Source organism: Zonotrichia albicollis, chromosome 19 (assembly GCF_047830755.1).
Source record: "Zonotrichia albicollis isolate bZonAlb1 chromosome 19, bZonAlb1.hap1, whole genome shotgun sequence".
Classification (NCBI taxonomy): domain Eukaryota; kingdom Metazoa; phylum Chordata; class Aves; order Passeriformes; family Passerellidae; genus Zonotrichia; species Zonotrichia albicollis.
In genome coordinates this window covers 4,488,336-4,509,053 of record NC_133837.1, presented here as the reverse complement: position 1 = coordinate 4,509,053, position 20,718 = coordinate 4,488,336, and the positions used below count along the sequence as shown (strand labels likewise).

The 20,718-nt window shown below is 51.7% G+C and overlaps 2 protein-coding genes across 2 annotated transcripts; both read left to right on the top strand.

The window, feature by feature from the left end:
- Nucleotides 1-212: 212 nt before the first annotated feature.
- On the top strand, nucleotides 213-8,039 carry MRPL38 (mitochondrial ribosomal protein L38). Its single transcript, XM_074555239.1, has 9 exons — nucleotides 213-366; nucleotides 1,664-1,843; nucleotides 4,744-4,872; nucleotides 4,956-5,164; nucleotides 5,447-5,519; nucleotides 6,194-6,239; nucleotides 6,566-6,724; nucleotides 7,069-7,205; nucleotides 7,475-8,039. Exons 1-9 carry the CDS (start codon nucleotides 300-302, stop codon nucleotides 7,609-7,611), a joined length of 1,137 nt encoding a protein of 378 aa, XP_074411340.1. The 5' UTR covers nucleotides 213-299; the 3' UTR covers nucleotides 7,612-8,039.
- A 3,564-nt stretch (nucleotides 8,040-11,603) lies between these two features.
- On the top strand, nucleotides 11,604-17,766 carry TRIM65 (tripartite motif containing 65). The gene is made up of 6 exons (XM_074555238.1): nucleotides 11,604-12,183; nucleotides 14,419-14,514; nucleotides 14,586-14,816; nucleotides 15,073-15,244; nucleotides 15,577-15,657; nucleotides 16,730-17,766. Exons 1-6 carry the CDS (start codon nucleotides 11,746-11,748, stop codon nucleotides 17,257-17,259), a joined length of 1,548 nt encoding a protein of 515 aa, XP_074411339.1. The 5' UTR covers nucleotides 11,604-11,745; the 3' UTR covers nucleotides 17,260-17,766.
- The last annotated feature ends 2,952 nt before the right edge of the window (nucleotides 17,767-20,718 follow it).

Genomic DNA, 20,718 nt, shown 5'->3' with positions numbered 1-20,718 from the left:
CAGTACAAACAAGGCAGGAGCAGGGCTGGCTTTGTCCTGGGTGTGACCTGCCAGCGGCACGAAGGAGTTTTGGGACACTTCCCTCAGTAGGGCAGGGGCGGGGATGGGGAGCCCGCGGCGAGGAAAGAGCGTGGGCTGTGGGGACGCTTCTAATCAGGCAGTACCGGGGCAGCCCCATCGGAGTCAGGCGCCACGAAGGACAACCCCGTGGCGGGCGGGCCTTCCGAGCCAGGCCTGCCTGCGCGGCGCAGCCGCCGTCACGATGGCAACGGGGTCCTTCTCTGAGCGCGGCGCACAACATGGCGGCGCCCTTGCTGAGCGCGGCTCTTCGCGGGGCCCGCGGCGGGCGGAGCTTCGGAACGGCCGGTGAGAGACGGGAGAAGCAGGGGAGCCCCGAAACCCACTGGGGAAGGGGGGGATGAAAGACAGGGTGCTCTCGGACGGCTGTGTCCCGAACGCCAGGCCTTGTCACTAATGGTGTCCCCCAAGGTTCAATACTGGACCCAGTGTTGTTTGCGGGTGCCCATAGCCCAGAGTGCTGTGAGCTCTTCAGAGGGACCTGGGCAGGCTGGGGAGAAGGGCAGAGAGGAACTGCCCAAAGTTCAGCACAGGCATGTGCAGGGTCCTTCACTTGCGGAGGAGCAGCCAGGACTCAGTGCCTGGAGAAGCAGCTCTGTGGGGAAGGAGCTGGGGCTCCTGGTGGCCAAGGAGCTGCCCATGAGCGGCACTGGTGTCCCGGGGTGCGGTAGGAGAGCATTTCCAGCAGGTCAGGGGTGATGCTGCCCCTCTGTTCAGCCCTGGCCAGGCCTCCCCTGGAGCAGTGTCCAGCTCTGGGCTCCTCGGGATGGGACACACGGAGCTCCTGGAGCAGGTCCTGTGGAGGGGCACAAAGATGCTCTGGGGACTGGGGCAGCTCTGTCCTGGGGAAAGGCTGAAGGTGCTGGGGCTGAGAGGGGCCCATCCCTGTGTGTCCCTGTCTGCAGGGAGGGCAGAGCAGAGCCCAGACTTCACTCCAGGGGCCCAGCAATGGCACCACAGGCCACGGACACCGAGTGATGCCCAGGAAATTCCAGCTGGGTGTGAGGCAGAACTTCTTCCCTGTGCAGTGCCCAAGCCCTGAACAGATTGTCCAGCGAGGGTCTGTTGTCCCCTCACTGGGGATATTCCAGAACCATCTGGGCACAGTTCTGTGCCCTGGGCTCAGCCTGTTGGAGCCGTCTGGGCACAGTCCTGTGCTCTGGGCTGATCCTGCTGGAGCCATCTGGACACAATCCTGTGCTCTGTGCTGAGGCTGCTGGAGCCATCTGGGCACAGTCCTGTGCTCTGGGCCCTGGGCTGAGGCTGCTGGAGCCATCTGGACACAATCCTGTGCTCTGTGCCCTGGGCTGAGGCTGCTGGAGCCATCTGGACACAATCCTGTGCTCTGTGCCCTGGGCTGAGGCTGCTGGAGCCATCTGGGCACAGTCCTGTGCTCTGTGCCCTGGGCTGAGGCTGCTGGAGCAGGGAGGTGGGATCAGGTGTCTCTGGTCCCTTCCAGCCTCGCCCATGCTGTGACTCCACGAGCGTGCCTGTACGCGGGGATGGCTCTGGCGCTGTGTGTGCTGTGCCCATCCCAGAGTTTCCTCCTTTCTCACCCCCCTGGGACGTGTGTTTTCCCCCCCAGCCGTGCTCTGGAAGAGGGCAGCCCCTCTGGGGCCCATGCCCAACGAGGATGTGGACGTGGCGAGGCTGGAGGAGCTGCAGCGGTACCGGAGCTTCACGCGGTACCTGCGGCAGGCGGAGCGGGCGGGCCGGGAGCCGCGCTGGTGGAACACCTACCGCAAACACAGCGACCCCCCTGCAGGTACCGTGCTCCCAGGGCTCTGCCATGAAATAAACAGGACCAGGAGACTTCTTCTCCTTTTTAATGCCTTGATTAAAAGTGATCAGCTCAGGATTGGGCGGCCCAGCCGGGCTGCAGTCCCCGTCGCGTTTCCCAGGGCGACTCAGAGGAGGAGGATATGTGCAGCTCTGTCCACTAGGGGCAGAGCCGGGGATCCAGCCCTCATGGGAGCCTTTAGGGCGTGATGTCCCCGTCAGGTGTTGTCCTCTCTGCCTCGGCGGCCGTCTGGTCCCGGCGTTGGGACGACTCTGCTCAGGGCGAGAGGGACTCCGCATCTCTGCAGGCTCAGCACTTGGCTCCTCATGTCCAGACATCACTTTAGTCTCTCAATTCTTATTTGGCTCGTTGTTTTTGGGGTTTTCTCGTTGCATTTCGAGTCATGGTCCCACAAAGCATTCTGGAGTTTGGAGTCACTTTGCATAACCCCCCCCCCCACCCTCTCAGGTGTCTTCCCTATGCTGTAAGAGAGCACAGCCTCGGGGAAGGGCCATCCACCGCACCCAGCCAGGCCTTTTACTAATACAAAAGAGGAGATAAGCCTCAAAGGCCCGGTATTACAATAACAAAGCACTAAGAACACTGGCAGAGACAGATCTGGCTGCGTCCCTGTAACTCTTTCTCACAAAAATATTAACCGAATTTTTGTTCATAACATGCCACAGCCTCTGGGCTCTGGGCAGGGGCTCAGGGAAAAGGGGTTTTCCATTGTTACCTTGCTTGCGTGGGTCTTTCAGCAGTGAAGAGATAGACGGGAATTTTGATCCATGATCAGAAGGCTGGATTTGTTAATTTATGATCTATAATACATTAAGACTATGCTAATAGGAATAGAAAGAAAAGTTCAGAAGCTGCTAAGCTAAGAATAGAATAGGAATGAATAAACAAAAGGAGCTGTCTCTCATCTGTCCCAGAGAAAGCTTGGTTTTTGATTGGCCCTTAATTGTAAGCATGGAACATGGGCCAATCACAGGTGCACCTGTTGCATTCCACAGCAGCAGATAACCAGTGTTTACATTCTTCTTCTGGGGCTTCAGCTTCCCAGAAGGGGGAAAATCCTAAAGAAAGGATTTTTCACAAAAGATGGCTGTGACATTCCACAGGGAGAGAGGCTTGTAGGAGTGTTGGGGGTGGGATGGTGGGGATGGATGGAGATGAGAGATCTCTGCAGCCAGGGCTGGAATTTGGGGTTCATTGCAAAGGGCCTGGGTGCAGGGCCGTGCTGGGAGCTGCCAAACACAGCTCAGAGCAGGCCCAAAGAGAGAGAAACAGAGAAGAATAAAAGCAAGAGGGAAAGAGAGTAAGGTTCCCATTACAATACCATAAATCTTCTTCTGTGTTGAATATTCTGATTCTCATGAACCAATCTAGCACAAGATACAAATCCTATAGCATTTACATACAGCCTATAAGAATCATTACATTACCATACTGGGTTATATTTTAAACCCTAAAAACTCCTCTTTGGGCTCCTTCTGCCAAGCTGGCAGGGTCTGCTCTGACCCTTGGGCCTGCCTGCAAGAGAGGGAGTTTTTTCATCAAAAGGGGATTACCTTCAGCTGGCCACACCATTGTTTTCCAGTTGTTCAGTAACTGCGGGATCTCAAAGCTTGCTTTCATTTCAATCTCACTTATAGTTTCTATATTCTCAAAATCTTTTGCCAGGCAATCATACTTGTAAGGCTTTCCTGTTCCATCTTCCACAACAGAGGCTGGCCAGGGCCTGCCAAATGAAACAGAGTGTCACCATGATATTTTCTGAAAAATCCTCTTTGTCCACGATTTTTTCCTGGGAAGTTGAGAAGTCTCAGAAAAGAATGAAAACAATAATTATCTGATTATTTGGGAATGTGGTCTGGAGATTGTTTACCAGCAGGTGCATCTTTGATTGGTTCCATGTGAATTGTTTTTAATTAATGACCAATCACCATCAGCTGTGTTGGACTCTGAGGGGTCAGTCATGAGCTTTCATCATTATTCTTGTTCAGCCTCCTGATGCATCCTTTCTCTTTCTTTAGTATAGTTTTAGTATGTCATTTCTTTTAATATTATATAACATCATAAAATAACAAATCAGCCTTCTGAGAACATGGAGTCAAAAATTCTCATCTCTCACCTTGTCCTGGGGACCTCACAACACCACAGCAGAGCACAGAAGGGATTCCTTGGAGCCCCAGTGGTGCCACAGAGCAGACAAGGAGCCAGAGCTTCAGGCCTGCAGCAGAAAACACAGCTGGGAATGGGAGGGCCATGAGCTGGGGAAGGAGGTGCAGAGGGGACACAATCAAGGCCTGATTGTCCTTTCAGGTCTTTTCTAGTGGGAGGTTATCAAAAATCAGGCAACCCCAACATCTGGGAATGACTCCAAGGCTTTGGAATGCTGATCACTCACTTTATTAAAACTATACTATATTACATTTTATTATACTATAACTATACTACATCATACTTATTTCTAATTACTGAAAAATACTACTCAAAAACTACTGACCATCTCCTGACAGTCAGGACACAGCTTGGACCTGATAGGCTAATTAACATAAACAATTCCACCAGAATCCAATCAAAGAATCTCGTTGGGTAAACAATCTCCAGAACATTCCACAGGAGCAGCAAATGAGATAAGAATAGTTTTAATCATTCTTTTCTCTGTTCAGAGGGCATGTGAATACCACAGGAGGTGTCCTTGTCCATGGCAGGGGTGGGAGTGGATGGTCTTCAACCCAAACCTCTAACAACCCAAACCCTTCTGTGATCCTGATCTCTGGGAGTCTCTGTCTCACACTCTCAGGCTTTTCACAGGAGTTTGTGTGAACCCCTGTGCTCCCATGCCTCACCTGCTCTCTTTCCACCCCTCCCTGAAGAGCCCCAGCCAGACATTGGCCTGCCCCGTGAGAGGCTGTCCCGGGCAGAGGAGCTCAAGGAAAGGAAGAGGATCCTGAGGGAGAACCGCCGCAATGCTGAGATGGAGCGGGCGGCGCGGCTCCGCACCGGTCAGTGCCCAGCCCCTCCCCTCCTGCTCCAGCTGCTCTGGGTGTCCCCCTGCTGCCTCTGCATCCTCCCTCTGGCCTTGCAGTGCTCATTCCCCTCGACGAGGTCAGGGCTGAGTGGGAGAGGACCAGCGGCCCGTTCCACAAGCAGCGCGTGGCCAAGCACTGCGGGCTGTTCCGGGACCTGTTCAAGGGGGCCACCTTCACCCCCTGGGTGGCCCTGAGGGTGCACTACAGCCAGGAGGACGAGTACCTCGTGCCAGTCTACTATGGGAACATGGTGACTCCATCAGAGGTGCGTGAGGGGAGCTGGGAACAACTTGGAGCCCCTAGGAAGCCTCTTTCTGCCAGATTCTTCCAGTGGGCATGGGGCGTTCCAGGGGATGCTTTTTACAAGGGTGTTTCCTCTGTGCTGAAGGAAAATACTTTATGGATGTGATAGGGACAGAGATTGGAGGCTGTCTGGCAGGAGGCTGATGGTTATTTATGCCCTGTGTTGTGTCCCAGCCTTGCCCAGACACAGTTCATGGAAGCTGTTGTGTGAGTGATTTACATTCTCTCTGTGTTGCTCCTTTAGGCTTCCAGTCCCCCTGAAGTGTCATATGAGGCAGACAAAGGCTCCCTCTGGACCTTGTTGCTCACAAATCCAGGTGAGCAGTGAGTTTTTTAAAGGAACGTGTTTAAACTGGGTTGTTTCTCTCAGCTTTTGGTCAACTCCTGCTGCACAGATATAACGAACACTGGAAGTGTTCAAGGCCGGGTTGGAGCAGCCTGGTTTAGTGGAAGGTGTCCCTGCCTATAGCAGGGAGTGGGATGAGCTTTAAGGTCCCTTCCAGCCCAAACTGTGCTGTAATTCTGTGATTATATCTGTTAGACTGGGACATGTTACATATGGAGGAAAGACTGTAACCTCCCCAAATCTGTAGCAATTGAGAGAAGGGACAGTGACACAATAAGATCTGTGTCTCACTATGGAGGAAACAATTTCCTGACTCCCATCTTTGTTATCTCCAAACTCCTCTTCCTTGGCAGTCTGCCTGGAAGGCAGCTTTGCTGACAGTGTTCACCCTGAGAGACCAAGGCATAGTGATGGATGCAGCTGCCCAAGAAGATTTCAAGAATCTTGGAATTAGATCTGCAGACTTCTTTGCTCCTCATTTTAAACTCAGTCCTATAGGATTGAGCTCCTTTCCTGCTGGGGAAGGAATGCTGGGAGGTCTTGAGCTGCTTCCTCTGGTCAAAGCAGGTCTGGGCATTCTCACTTTGGGGTGGATGCTGGCACCAGGGTGTCCCTAAATCCCTTTTCCCTGTTGTGTGTTGGCAGATGGACATTTGAGGGATGCAGACTCGGAGTACCTCCACTGGCTGGTGTGAGTACATCAGAGCCAGGTGCTCTGTGCTTGTGGGCTGGGCAGAAACTCCTCCAGCAGCTCAGAATCCATGGCTTTTCCTGGTGCTCCTGCCATCAGCTCCTTTAGCCCTGTGTTCTGGGTCCTGCCAAGGATGCAGGAGTTCCAGATGTTGCTGCTGTTCAGCATTCCAGTCACTGGGTGGGATTTTTCCTGTGGTGAAAGCAAGCTCTGTTATCTGTTCCCTTATCAAGCGGAGCAGAAATCACATCACAGCCTGGCAGAGGGATTTGCAGTCCTGGATGAATCTGCTGGAGAGAAATGAGTGTAAATGTGTTTGTGTTCAGGACAAACATCCCAGGCAGTGACATCAAGGCTGGTAAGGAGATGTGCCACTACCTGCCCCCCTTCCCTGCCATGGGGACAGGCTACCACCGCTTCATCTTCCTGCTCTTCAAGCAACACGGTCCCATCGACTTCAGCCAGGACGCTCGGCCCACGCCCTGGTAATTCCTCTGCTCCTGCTGCCCTTGGCTCCTGCTGCTGCTTGAGCAGCTAGAGGAGCAGCTCCTGCCACTTTGCAGAGTTCTCCAGGGCTGCTTTGGTTTGTGTGTCCTGTGCAGACACAGTCCCAGTACTGCAGAGTCCTGTTGTTACAGAACAGGATGTTAGAGAGTGGTTTGTCCTGCCCAGAAATGTGCACGGAACTGGAGACACTAAGGAAGCCACTAAAAGGGAGATTTCCTCTTAGTGGCTTGCTTTTCCACCTCTGTCATTTGCCCTGGGGTGATGTGGAGCAGGGTACTTGCTGCAAGGAGAGGTTCACCTGGTGCTTGTGTCTTGTTTCCAGCTACAGCCTGAAGATGAGAACCTTCAGCACGTTTGACTTCTACAGAAAGCATAAGGATGCCATGACCCCGGCAGGGCTGGCATTTTTCCAGTGTCAGTGGGACAGCTCTGTCACTTCCACCTTCCATCAGCTGCTCAGTAAGGAATGGGGACACTGGAGGGGGTCTGTGGGTGGGACATGGCCCTGTGGCTGCAGGCTCTCAGTTGCTCCTGGCACTTACCCAGGATCAGCACAGACTAAGCCCTTCCTGAGCCATCCTCCTCCAAACTGAAGGATCAACCCCTAACCCTTGGCTGAGGATTTTAAAACAACTCCAAGGGCACGTTTGATCAGCCCTGCCCTGTGTGGTGAGGGAGGGGGTGTGGGGTTCAGCTGTGAGCCCCTGCTGACCTGTGACTCTCTGCAGACATGAGGGAGCCGGTGTTCGAGTTCGTGCGGCCGCCGCCGTTCCACCCTCCGCAGGTGAAGTTCCCTCGGCACCAGCCCCTGAGGTACCTGGACAGGTACCGGGACACACAGGAGCCCACCTATGGCATCTACTAGGAGCTGTCCCCTCTGTGTCCCTGGGATGCTGCCTCCTGGATTTCCTGGGCTCCCCTCACTGCCTCAGGAGGGAAATGGCAAAGTCTCAGCTCCCAGTTCCCCTGGGTGCTCACAGGGCTAGCAGACAAGAACATTCTTGTGAAGAATATAACAAGAACATTCAAAGTTAATCCATAGCCAGGCTGAAACCTTGCTCCTGATTCTGCAGCAGAGCTGGCAATGACTGGGCAGGCTGCATCTCCCCAGAGATGCTCTGCCTTGCTTCCCTGCAAGGATCACAGTTTTCCTTTTGCCTGTTTATGGAGCAAACAGAGCCAGGCCAGCCTGGATTTCCACCTCTCACAGTGCTGTGGTTCTGGACTGTGTCAGATTTTATTTGTGCAGTCCTCCTGGAGAGATGAGTCTGATTAAACAGTCTCTGAGCAGTGCTGGCAGAGCTGTCTTTATTGGGAAGAGCCTGTTACCCTGGGCAGTTGGCCCAGAGCTGGGGAGCCCAGCAGGGTGCAGGGGAGATGGGCAGCCCTTCACTGGCCAGAGTCACTTCTCTTTTTGGATGTTGTAGTTTGGGAAGGGTGTGGCTGTTGGGGGTACCAGTTGTTGGTTTTTCTGGGTCTGGATTGAAGGCACTTGACACAGTAATTCATGTTTAGACTCAGGTGTTTACTATTTCTTATCAGTAAAACAGCCTCACTACTGTGAGTTCTGCAGCTTTTCATTAGAAGGCACAAAATGGCCAACAATCTCTTGGTACAAGGTCTTTTAAGACTAAATTATCCAATTAGGAACTGACACCTGGATTATTTTCCCTTTTAACCCAATAACTGATCCCAAAGAGCCCCCAATGCAGACTTTTCTGCCCAATTACAAAATGCCATGAAGAAGGAGGAAGAAGCAGCATGAAGAAGAAACCCAGGATGACACCCTGTGCCCTCCATCTTGCTTCCATCTGCAACACACTAAAAATCCCAAAACCTCAATTTCTCACCCAGTGATCCACCTACACTGCTCTCTATAATCTATTTCACACTTTTGTGGATTCCAGTTTATCTTGAAGTCTAGGAAACTTTCAGCATGAATGAGGGTCAAAGTCAGTGCTCCCCTGGGGGTCAGGGCACCCCAGAGCAGACAGAGAAATATTCCCTGTGGTGCCCTGGGTTTGCACATGAGGCTGCACAGGTGGTAAACCTGCACAAAGTCTCTGGTTCCCTTTTTCTGAGGTTCCTTCTACCATTGGAAATTGGAGCCTTCAGCAAAGAGCTGAGATTGGGCTGAAGTGCCCCCGTGCTGCCTGTGCTCAGGGCTGTCACCACTTCCCCCAGAGCTCCTCCCAGCCTGAAGGGTTCTGGGGTCTGCTTTAAGCTGGGCTGAGTGCACTGGGGAGATGCCCACACTGGGGACACAGGTTCCAGGCAGACACACAGGTTGTGTTAGCCTCTCTGGGCTTTAAATATTTGGTCAGAATTGACAGCTGCAGCCCAAAGGAATGTTTTGGAGCTGAAGCTTGCTGGGACATGCAGGGAGTTGTGACATATCCCAAGTCCTCTGCTGTGCTCAGGGGGGTGGCTGAGCCTGCCTGTGCTGTGGAAGCTGGTGTGGATGATCCACCAGAGAGCTGCTCCCTGCTTGCCCTCACCTGTGCAGGTGAAAGGGAAGCTGCTCATGAGGGGTGGCTGGAAAAACAAGGCTGGGAACATGAGCAAGATAACACGTGGGCCTGGCACAGAGATAAGGCTTGGGCTGGGTAAACTGAAACTGAACTGTGGCAACGAGGGGAAGGTTTGCAGTGCACAGGCACCAGCCTCTGGGCAGGAGATTCCACCTGAGCAGGGACAGGTGGCACAGGTGGCATCTTTATTCTGTTTCAGGGTGCTGATGTGCACGGGTGTTGCAAGGAAATTCGTAGGAAAAGGTGTGGTGGGTGTGCATGGGGACATGCCAACTGCAGGAGCTGCGGTTTAGAAGGTGCAAGGGAAGAACGTGGTGCTGGTGTGTGCCACAGCCTTGCCAGGGCACAGGGAGAGGATGTGTGGCCACAGCAGCAGCAGTGGGTGCCTCTCTGCTGGTTCCCAGGCTGGAGCTCTGCACAGAGGTCTCTGTGCCAGGGGGAACTGCTGTCACAGACATATTTAATGGAAAATCCTTTCATTAGGATTTTTCCTCCTGAGAAGCTGAGAGGCCTCAGGAACAAAATGTAAACAATGGTTATCTGCTGCTTTGGAATGCAACAGGTGGATCTGTGATTGGTCTTATGTGGTTGTTTTTAATTGATGGCAAATCATGGTCCAGCGGTCTTGGATTCTCTGGTCATTCACAAGATTTTATTATGATTCCATTCCTTTCTAGTCCTTGCAAGCCTTCTGATTAAATCCTTTCTTCTATTCTTTTAGTATAGTTTTAATAAAATATATATAATAAAATAATAAATCAGCCTTCTGAAACATGGAGTCAGATCCTTGTTTCTTCCCTCATCCTGGGACCCCTGTGACCACCACCACACCCTGCCATGCTCAGCTCAGGGACCCAGCCCTGGCAGAGCTGAGATGCCTGGAAGTTCCCTCAAAAGGCAATAAAGGAGTGAAAATCCAATTGCACATGGATTCCATAAACATGGAATGTTTATGGAGCATTCCATGTTCCATAAGCATGTTCATGGGAATACACATTGCTCTGATCCCTGTCAGCCCTCTGGTGTCCCCCAGTGCTGTCACCGCAGCATTCCCTCCTCTCCGGGGTGTCCCCCGGTGCCTCACAGCCCTCCCTCTGCAGCCTGGGGCACAGCCAGGGCTCTGGGAATCCACAAAATCAGAGGGTTTTGGGAAAGCTGCAAAAGGCAGGCCTCAGAGACAGCAGGACTGTGATTAGAGCTAAGCAGTAGCCATGAGATAGGTCAGCAGAAAAATTATTTGTGAAAAACGCCAATCACTTGTTTTTAAATTTTTTTAAAGTTTAATAGTAATAAAATAGTTAAAAAGAATAGTAACACAATCAGAGTAATAATAATTTGGACAAATTGAATTCGGACAATATGAGACAATAAAAAGCAAAGAGTTATGGATGTCTGGGTACCTTTTTCTGGGCAGCACGTGCCTGAAAAAGGACCCACGTTAACAGAGGATTAACCCTTAAGAACAATAGCCCGTTGCATATTCATACACCTCATACAAGATGCATAAATTCCATTCAAACACAGGATTCTGTCTGGTCATTGTCAACTTCTTCCTCTAAATCCTAACAGCGCCTTCGAGGCAGGAAGAAGTTCGTTTCTTCTGATAAGAAGGCAATAAATTCCCTTTCTCTGAAGGAGTTAGGTGTCCTGTGGCTGCTATCTCACTGCAAGTCCTTTGTGTTAAACAAAGAATCTTACACAGCATAGTTTCTATTTTAACAATTTTTTTATAACCTAAAACTATATTTAACACAGTACTTAAGAAAATTAATACAGCATTGCTTTCTAACACAACATATATTCATTTTACTATTTGCAAAAAGCCAATCATAAAATACATGCATTTTTCACATATTTAAAAAGTACAAAAGCAAGGACAAATAGAACAATGGTCTGTGTATTAATGCTTGTCTAGAATAACTCTCTAAGCTACAGAAAAGTTTATCTAGCAAGATATTAGGAAGTTTGAAGCTTAATAATGGAGCTCTGTGCATTGTGTTTTAAGGCTTACAAGCAGGTATTGTATTCAAAATAAGCAAGCATTGTTTAACCAAAGGTACCTGTGCTTATAGTGGTCGGATAGAACTACTGTCAGTGTGCTTTTGCTTTGTGTGATTGGTCAAAAAACTTATAAAGTGAGTTGTACCATTAAGTTCTTGGTCTGCTGCCTGGGATGTGAGCTGCTGCCATCTTCCCATTGTCATAACCATGGAATGAGACTGATGCTGGAAAATAAAACAGCTCGAGGCACTTTCACAGCAGCCCCGTCCCGTTTGTGATTTGTACACAGCCCCCTGCCGGCGCTAAGCGTGACCAGGGCACAGGCAGCGGGTGTCACCTCAGGAGCGTGGCCGGGAGCCCTGCCCCGCCTCTGGGCACAGCGTCACCTCCTCCTCCTCCTCCTCCTCCTCCTCTGCGCTCACGAGTTTCTATTTCCCGGCGTCTCGCCCGATCTCCGGCCGGGCAGGATGGCATCGGCCATGTCGCAGAAGCTGGAGGAGAAGCTGGTGTGCTCCATCTGCCTGGAGCTGTTCAAGGTGCCCGTGACTTTGCCCTGCGGCCACAACTTCTGCAGGGACTGCATCAGCGACCACTGGGCCAAGAAAAAGCAGGAGCCCGAGCCGAGCATCACCTGCCCCGAGTGCCGCAGGGCCTTCGAGCCGTGCCCGGAGCTGGAGAAGAACGTCACCCTGCTCAGCGTGGTGGAGCTGGCCCGGGACAGCGAGCAGCGGGGCTGTGCCGCGGGCCCGGGCCAGGCGGCCCCGGCCGAGCTGTGCCCGCGGCACGGGCGGCCCCTGGAGCTCTTCTGCCTGGACGAGCGGCGCTGCATCTGCTGCATCTGCACCGAGCGCGACTGCCGCCCGCACCGCAGGGTGCTCTTCGAGGAGGAGAGAGCCAGAAAGCAGGTGGGGGGGGTGTTGGGGGAGATGGAACAGGAAAGCCTTATAAATATGATTGTCTGGCAAATTATTTTGGGAATATGGAAACTATAAGCGAGATTGAAATGAAAGCAAGGTTTGAGATATCTCAGTTACTGAACAACTGGAAAACAATGGTGTGGCCAGCTGAAGGTGATCCCCTTTTGATGGAACAACACCCTCTGCTTGCAGACAGCTCAAGGGTCAGAGCAGACCCTGCCAGCTTGGCAGAAGGGGCCCAAAGAGGAGTTTTTAGGGTTTAAAATGTAACACAGTGTGGTAATGTAGTGATTCTTATAGGCTGTATGTAAATGCTATAGGATTTGTATGTTGTGCTAGATTGGTTAGTGAGAATCAGAATACTCAACACAGAAGACGATTTATGGTATTGTAACGGGAACTTCGCTCTCTTACCCCTTCTACTCTCTTACCTCTTTTACTCTCTCACCCTCTCATCCTCTCTCCCCCTCTCTTCTCTCAGCCTGCTCTGAGCTGTGGCTGGCAGCTCCCAGCAGGGCCCTGCACCCAGGCCCTTTGCAATAAACCCCAAATTCCACAACCAGAAGACGATTTATTGCATTGTAACAGGAACCTTGCCCTCTGATCCTCTCTTTTACTTTCTCATTCTCTCTTTACCATGCTCTCTTGCCTTCTCTCTCTTCCCCTTTGGGCCTGCTCTGAGCTGTGTTGGCAGCTCCCAGCAGGGCCCTGCACCCAGGCCCTTTGCAATGAACCCCAAGTTCCAGCCCTGGCTGCAGAGATCTCTCATCTCCATCCATCCCCACCATCCCACCCCCAATACTCCCACAGTGGGTGACACAGCTGGGGCCATGGGGGAGCAGGGGGTGTTGTGACAGCTCAGGCACACACGACATCCACCTCCACAGCCCCGTGTCCTGCTGCAGGGACGTGGTGCCAGACTGTGCCAGACTGCCCAGCTCAGCTGGACTGGGGCTGGCCAGGGAGGTGCCACCAGTGCCTGGCTGCTCCTTGAGGAACCAGGTGTTGTCAGGAGCAGGGTAAATCCAGCAGCATGAGATGAACGGTGCCCTGTGTGTTTGTTGTGAAAAGTGCATATTATATGGCTCTACACAGATATTTACTGTATGTATTGTGCTGTATTAACATTTTAATAATAGATGTAGTCTTGTAATTAAAAGGTAACTTTTGTAGTTAAAATAAGAACTATGTTAGTGGGATTTTTTAAGAAAGGAATGAGGCACTCGCACCAGATAGCAGCCACAGGACACCTAAATCTTTCAGAGAAAAAGAATTTATTTTTTGCCCTCTTATCAGTAGAAACGAACTTCTTCCTGCCTCGAAGGCGCTGTTAGGATTCAGAGGAAGAAGTTGACAATGACCAGACAGAATCCTGTGTTTGAATGGAATTTATGCATCATGTATGAGATGTACGAATATGCAACAGGCTATTGCTTTTAAGGGTTAATCCTTTGTTAATGGGTGTTCTTTTTAAGGCTCCTGCTGCCCAGAAAAGGTACCCGGACATCCGTAACTCTTTGTATTTATTGCCTCATATTGTCCAAATTCAATTTGTCCAAATTATTATTACTCTAATTGTATCACTATTTTTTCTAACTATTTTATTACTATTAAACTTTTAAAACTTTAAAAACAAGTGATTGGCATTTTTCACAATATCCACTCCACTGCCCCATGTCCTGCTGCGGGGACGTGGTGTCCCTCTGTGTGCCAGGCTCGTGCTGCCCAGAAAAAGGTACCCAGACATCCATAACTCTTTGTCTTTATTGTCTCATATTGTCCTAATTCAATTTGTCCATATTATTATTACTCTAATTGTATTACTATTTTTATAACCATTTCATTACTATTAATCTTTAAAAATTTTAAAAACAAGTGATTGGCACTTTTCACATTTGTTACCCTCTGATCTAGAGGAAACAGCTAAAAACAGGGTGAAAGTCAGCACAAAAAATCACTTCTTTGTTACCCTGACACGGAGTCCCCTTCCCAAGCTGCCTCCTTCCCTGTTAGGCTTGTCCTGCAGCCCTGAGAGCGTCCTGGGGGCCAGGTGGGCAGCATTGGGCTTTTCCACAGGATGTGCAGCTGGACACGACTGGGAGAAATGACTGCTGTGAAATTCAGTGCTCTGGGCTAGTTGAGACTGTTCAGTCATAGGCTGAGCTTGATGATCTTGGAGGACTTTTCCAACTGTTCTATGTTATTCTGTGCCTCCTTTCACAGACCTTTTTGAAAGAATCCCTGGAAAAAGCCCAGGAGGAAGCAGAGAGGATTGAGCAGACAATGAAGGAGCTGGAGGTGCAGACAGAGAGCATCAAGGTAACGCTGCAGCCTCCCTGTGCTGGCCTGTGGAGGGGAGCATCCTGGTTCTCATGGCTCTTCCTGCCCAGGACTGCTCCAAGCTCAAAGATGGGATCCAGAGCAAATTCACCCACCTGAGGAAAGCTCTGGAGGATTTGCAGCGTCAGACAGTGGCCAGGATTGAGCAAGAGCAGAGCGCAGCCCTGGAGCGTGTGGGCAAGAACTGGGACGTGTGTAAGGACCGCCTGGATGTCCTTGGGCAGCACAGGGAGAGGGCTCAGAGCCTGCTGGCCTGCCCTGAGCACAGGACCTTCCTGCAGGTACCACCCTGGCACTGTGTCCTCCCCTTCTGATGGCAGCAGGATTGTGTCCAGCCCATTCCCACTGGGGACACGTCCTCACTTTGGCTCAGGGATGTGATGGGGCTGTGGGGACGAGCTGGTTTTGGGGGTCCCTGAAAAGTTGTGTGGGCAATGCTGGCATGCCCCTGTTGCCCCCTGGGAGACATAGTGGATGCAAATGGGTTTGCAGAGTCCTCCCCAGACTGGTGCATGGTGTCTGTGTGTCTGTCTGCAGGAGTTCCCCCTGCTCCCGCCTCTGGAGAGCCCAGAGGTGCTGGTGCCCGTGGAGTTTGATGTGGCTGCTGTGATCAAGCCCATCTCTGAGATCCTCAGCAGCATCTCCAGGCTCCTGCTGGAGGACCTGCCTGCCTGTGTGACCCCCAGAGCCCCCAGCCCTGCTGGCCCAGGTAACCCTCCTGCTCTCAGGGGCACTTTGAAGGGCTCTGAGTTGTCCTGGAGATGAGCCTGGCCTGTGTCACTGCTGGGGACACAGCTGCTGGGCACAGGGGTTTGGGATGGGACACACATTTACTGGTCAGCAGATGGAGTGGCATGAGTGGGTGGCCTCCCTGTGGCCCCTCCTTGCTGGGAATGCTGAACCATGGTGGCACATGCCTGCTCCCCAGTTTGGATACAATGGACTTCCTCCTTCTCCTCCTCCTCCTTTTCTTCCCATGAAGCCAGGAAGAAAGAATTTTTGGGTGGCATTGCTCCAAAAGCCTGTTTCCATCCTCCACAGACCCAGAGCATACCCAGGAGCTGGCAGTGAAGGCTGTGGCCCCTCTCCCCAAGTGCCAGCTCCGAGCTGAGCTTCTGAAGGGTAAGGAGCACAGGGGCTGCAGGGATAGCACCTCCCTGGGGTCCCCAGCAGGAATAGATGTCACCAAGCCAGGCTCCTTCCCAGGAGGGTGGCTGTGGCTGCAAGGACAGGGGCTCCTGTCCTGGCTCTTCCAATGTGTCTCCCTAAATGAGAGAAGGGTGGTGTAGGGGCAGGGTGGATGGGCTGGGATGGGAAAGGACCCACATGGGGGATTAGCAGCACCAGGAAGTGCTTTCCCATGGAACTGAGGCTGTCTGGTGTTGGATCAGTCACTGCCCTGCATGGCAGAGCCCCAGAGCCCTGCCTGCAGTCATTGCTCTCTGTCCAGGGATATGGCCCCAGCATTCCTACCTACAGTCCTTCATGTCCCCTTTCCTCCCCAGGCCAGCCCTCTCCTGCTTGTAGGAAATTCCTCTGTGCTCCTCTTCCCATCTCCTCCCTGTTGGGAAGAGGTTTGGGTTATGCCATGTTGGTCACGTCACTATTGCTGATTATGGGACCTGTAGGAATTCCTTCCTTCAAGTCCCACAGAGCATCCTTAGGGTTATTAATTGGAACCCCCTGTTATTTATGGGCAGGAGCCCAGCCAGCTGCCAGGCCCAGGTGTTGGGGGAGGAAGGTGAGGTGCTGCTGGCCAGGGAATGCCCATGGCAGGAGCTATCACAGCCCATGCAGAGGAGAGTAACTCCCTGCAATACCATATTTGCTCACTAAACACCTGCTTTTCTCCCCCTCTCCCAACCCACAGTGGTACTTTTTGCTCTTAAAACCAAGCACATTCCTGCCAAAATGGCCACAGAGCCACTGTGGTCACAATGGCCACTCAGTTGTGAGCTGGGTTATGCAAGGACTGTGCAAGGCATCATTTCTCATTGCCTCAACAGCTATTTCTGGGCTTTTCCATTCCCTCTAGGGCAGGTATTGCATCCTCCCCACTACCCTTCCCCTCCAAGCAACCTGTTCCCTTCCATTTTGGGAGGCAGCCCTACAGAATTTAAACCCCATCACTGCTGGGAGGGCACAAAGGTCTGATGAACCATTTCAGCTCCATCCATGCCCTTGCTTCCCCCAGACCACCGCAACCTGACCTTCGACTCTGAGACAGCCAACAGGTACCTGGAGGTGTCCAAAGGTGCCCACAGAGCCAAGCACCGTGCTGGCAGGGTCCCTGGGCAGGGGCAGGGCCCTCGTTTCCAGCCCTGGCAGGTGCTGTGCACGCAGAGCTGCGGCCCCGGGCGCCACTACTGGGAGGTGAAGATCTCCAGCCACTCCGTCATCCTGGGGGTCACCTACCGGGGGCTGCCCCACGAGCACCAGCAGGGCCACAGGTTCAACATCGGCCTGGATGGGGGCTCCTGGGGGCTGCAGGTGAGGGAGGATTGCTACCTGGCCTGGCATGAGGGCCGCGCCCAGAAAATCCAGGAGCAGCTCTATAAGAACCTGGGGGTCAGCCTGGATTATGGCAAAGGGCTCCTCTCCTTCTACGGCCTCGGGGAGAGGACAAAACTCATCCACTCCTTCCACAGCGTGTTCACGGAGCCCCTGTACCCCGTGTTCTGGCTGTGTGAGGGGCGGGTGGTGACGCTGTGCCAGCGGGACTGAGCCACGGCCGGGCAAGTGCCAGGCTGGTGCCAAAGTGGAGCTGCAGCTGAGGCTGTCGTGGTGCAGTGGCACCTCAGTGATGGGGCAGGTGTGGAGTGCAGTGTTTTAACAAGAGCTGATGGGGACCGGCATGTAAATTAACCTGTTTGATTTGCATATGCAAATATCACACTAGTGACACATGGCAGGGCTGGAGCTGTCCCTGCAGACCGAGCAAGGGAAATAAGGAGGATGATAAAATGAGATTTTCCTTTTTCTTCTATCCCTGCCAAACTTCCCAAACTTGGGGAAGGTTTGGGATGAGGGGGACCCCAGAGGGAGGTGCTACTGAAACAATTCAGAGGGCGCTCTGTGCTCACACAGCCTCACATGCAGGCAGGTCCTGCTCCCCCCAGCCCCTTCTTGGTTTCCTCTTGCTGTTCTCAAGCAGGCAGAGCAACTTCTCAGGGTTCTATGCTGCAGCTCTTTGTACGATGCTGCTTTTCCCAATAAAGCTTTATTTTCTTACTGCTGCTTTCTTTCTTGCTGCTGTTGGGAGATGTGGGACCCCGCAGCACTGGGGTGGGGGGAGCTGGGTACCCCTTCTCTGACAGCCATCCCTGCAGGGCCCCATCCTGCCCCTCCGTGTCCCCATGGGGCCCATGGCCAACCCTTGGGGCAACCAGCAGAGCCTGAAGGTGCTCTATTTACTGTGCTAAGGAAACCTGGTTTCCTTCTGCTCTGCTCCAAGGTTGGTCTGGCACATGTCACTCTTGTGCTGAGAATGACACAGGAGCAGGTGGGAGGCAGGACTGCAGAAAGAGCAAAGAAGGCTTTGTTCAAGAGAACCACAGGGTTTATATAGAATGATACCATACATTCTATTTGATTGTCTGGTTAACAAAATCGCCTTTCTCATACACTATCCTCGAGAAGAACCGAAAGATGAAGTAGAAAAACACAACCTGCAGATTGTTTATACTAACAAGTTATCACATCCTTAAAACTCCCGGAAAGTTCTCACAAGCTGCTGTGAGGAGCACTTGCCATTTCTCTCTCTCAGTCCCAAGGCATCCACAGGTCCCCCTTTTTTGTTTAAAGATGGAGGCAGTGTTTGTACTCCTGTGTGGGGCCTCTTGCAGAAAGGAGAACGAACACAGCTCCAGAGGTCCCTCCATCAGATCAGATTGAAATGGCCAGAGAGATCGGGTCTTGTGATCATCTCACCAAATACACTATCGATTCTAAGTCATATGCTTATTCTAATTCATAACAGTCCTTTTCAGAAAACAGGATGAAATTCAGTCCCCACTCATGGAAGGGCCATCTGATTGATGGTTGTCATCTTGGTCATTATCTTGGTCATCATTCAAGGGTTGCCTGTTGGCCACATTCTGGTTTTGATGCACTTTGCAGGTACCCATCGCACTCCAGTGTCTGTGGGGACACGTGCATACCCACAACCCCAAGTGAAAAGGTCAGAAGAGCCTTCCCCAATTTCCCAGAGCCATCAGTGAAGACAGGGGATGCCACGGGCACATTTTATGAAAAATCCTTTCTTTAGGATTTTTCCTCCTAAGAAGCTGAGTGGCCTCAGGAACAAAATGTAAACACTGATTATCTGCTGCTGTAGAATGCAACAGATGCATCTGTGATTGGTCTCATCTGGTTTTCTAATTAATGGCCAACCACAGTCAGCTGTGACAGAGTCCAAGCCACAAGCCTTTGTTATCATTCCTTCTTTTTCTATTCTTAGCCAGCCTTCTGATGAAATCCTTTCTCCTATTCTTTTAGTATAGTTTTAATATAATATAAATCATAAAATAATAAATCAAGCCTTCTGAAACATGGAGTCAGATCCTCATCTCTTCCCTCACCCCCAGACCCCTGTGAACACTGTCACACAGGGTCCCCTGCACTGGCACCCAGCTGCTCTTTGGCCACAGTGACAAACCCGTTGTCTTTGCCAGCCACAGCACTGGTGACTGGGCACATGATGGGCAACCTGCCCAGAAAAGTTTTCCAGCACTCTTTGCAAAGGAGCACTAATAGCAAGGCTCCATTCAAAATCCTCCCTCTCCACAGGAAAAATGATCACTGCAGGATCAGCAGCCATCAATTGCAAACACCGCTGACAGCATTTGATTATCAAACGAGCAATTAGCTCAGACTAATGAGGGCACTGTCTTCTTCAGCTGGGGGGGCAAAAAGACCCATTCCAGAACATGCAAGGGTCACTCCACCGGCCATAGGATGAAAATCTGGATTGGTAATGAAAACAGTGACATCAGTGCAAGGATCTATTCAGTGAACCTGAATAGCCCTCCGAACCTCCTGCACCCATCACACTGCAGGGGTCAATTCCTGAGGAGCCCTCAGGTCAGGGTCCCCTTTCAAAGTGTCATACAATGGGGACAACTGTTCTCTGTCAGTCCCAAGTAAGGACACAACCAGCTGGTGACACCCATCAACTTCTGGGCATCATTCAAGGTCTGAATAGAATCTGAGAATTGCACCTCCTGATGCTGAATGGTTCAGTCAAGAATTTTGACCCCCAAACACTTCCAAGGGGGGTGCTGCTGAACCTTCCCCAGGGCCACCCATGGCCCATAAGCATGCAGGGCAGCAAACAGCTGAGGCTGTATCCTCAACAGCTCATCCTGGCTGGGTGCTGCCACCAGGATGTCATCCATATAATGATAATAACACGTGTCAGGAAACCAGACAAGGCCTGAGCCACATGCCACTGGCAAATAATCGGGCTGTTGTGACAGCCCTGTGGCAAAACCTTCCATTGATACCTCTGAGCAGGTTTGGCATTGTTGACTGAAGGCAAATTTTGGCTGATCATAAGGATGCAAAGGAATTGTTTAAAAACAATCTTTCAAATCAATGACCAAGATCTCCCATCCTGCAGGGATCATGGTGGGTGAGGGCACACCAGGCTGTAATGCCCTCATGCCTTCCATCACTGCATTCACTTTTCAGAGGTCTTGCAACAACTTCCACTTCCCAGATTTCTTCTTTATCACAAAGATGGGAGTATTCCAGGGACTCATAAAAGGCTCAATGTGTCCCTGCTGCAACTGTTCCTGAACCAATTCACAAAGGGAAAGCAGTTTCTCCTCCATCAGGTATTAGAATTAATTACCAATATAACTGGCTGTGACGTGCCTGGCTTGTCTGGCCCTTGCTGCTTGACCAAAGGCGGCAGCTGTGGTGGTTTCACCTCAGAGACACCTTTGGCTATCTGGATGTTGCAGCTGGGTGCTAGAGACAAGTCCAGGTGTGCAGGAGCTCAGGTTTACCTCTGGTGGAGAAACTTTAGGGCAAGGTGAAGGAAAGGAGTCGGTTCTGATGGAGGGTTTGGATCCAGAGCTTTATTCTGGCCCACAGGCCTCTGAATGCAGCAACAGCTCCAACAGAACTCCCTGAGCCCGTGGTTGCTGTTCCTTTGAACCCTGGGGAGAGGGGCAGGGA

Coding starts and splice junctions, on each gene's coding strand:
- MRPL38 (XM_074555239.1), top strand. CDS start 300: ATGGCGGCGCCCTTGCTGAGCGCGGCTCTTCGCGGGGCCCGCGGCGGG. Junction 1,844..4,743: donor ACACAGCGACCCCCCTGCAG/GTACCGTGCTCC, acceptor CCCTCCCTGAAG/AGCCCCAGCCAGACATTGGC. Junction 6,725..7,068: donor GACGCTCGGCCCACGCCCTG/GTAATTCCTCTG, acceptor TCTTGTTTCCAG/CTACAGCCTGAAGATGAGAA.
- TRIM65 (XM_074555238.1), top strand. CDS start 11,746: ATGGCATCGGCCATGTCGCAGAAGCTGGAGGAGAAGCTGGTGTGCTCC. Junction 14,515..14,585: donor TGCAGACAGAGAGCATCAAG/GTAACGCTGCAG, acceptor CTTCCTGCCCAG/GACTGCTCCAAGCTCAAAGA. Junction 15,658..16,729: donor CCGAGCTGAGCTTCTGAAGG/GTAAGGAGCACA, acceptor TGCTTCCCCCAG/ACCACCGCAACCTGACCTTC.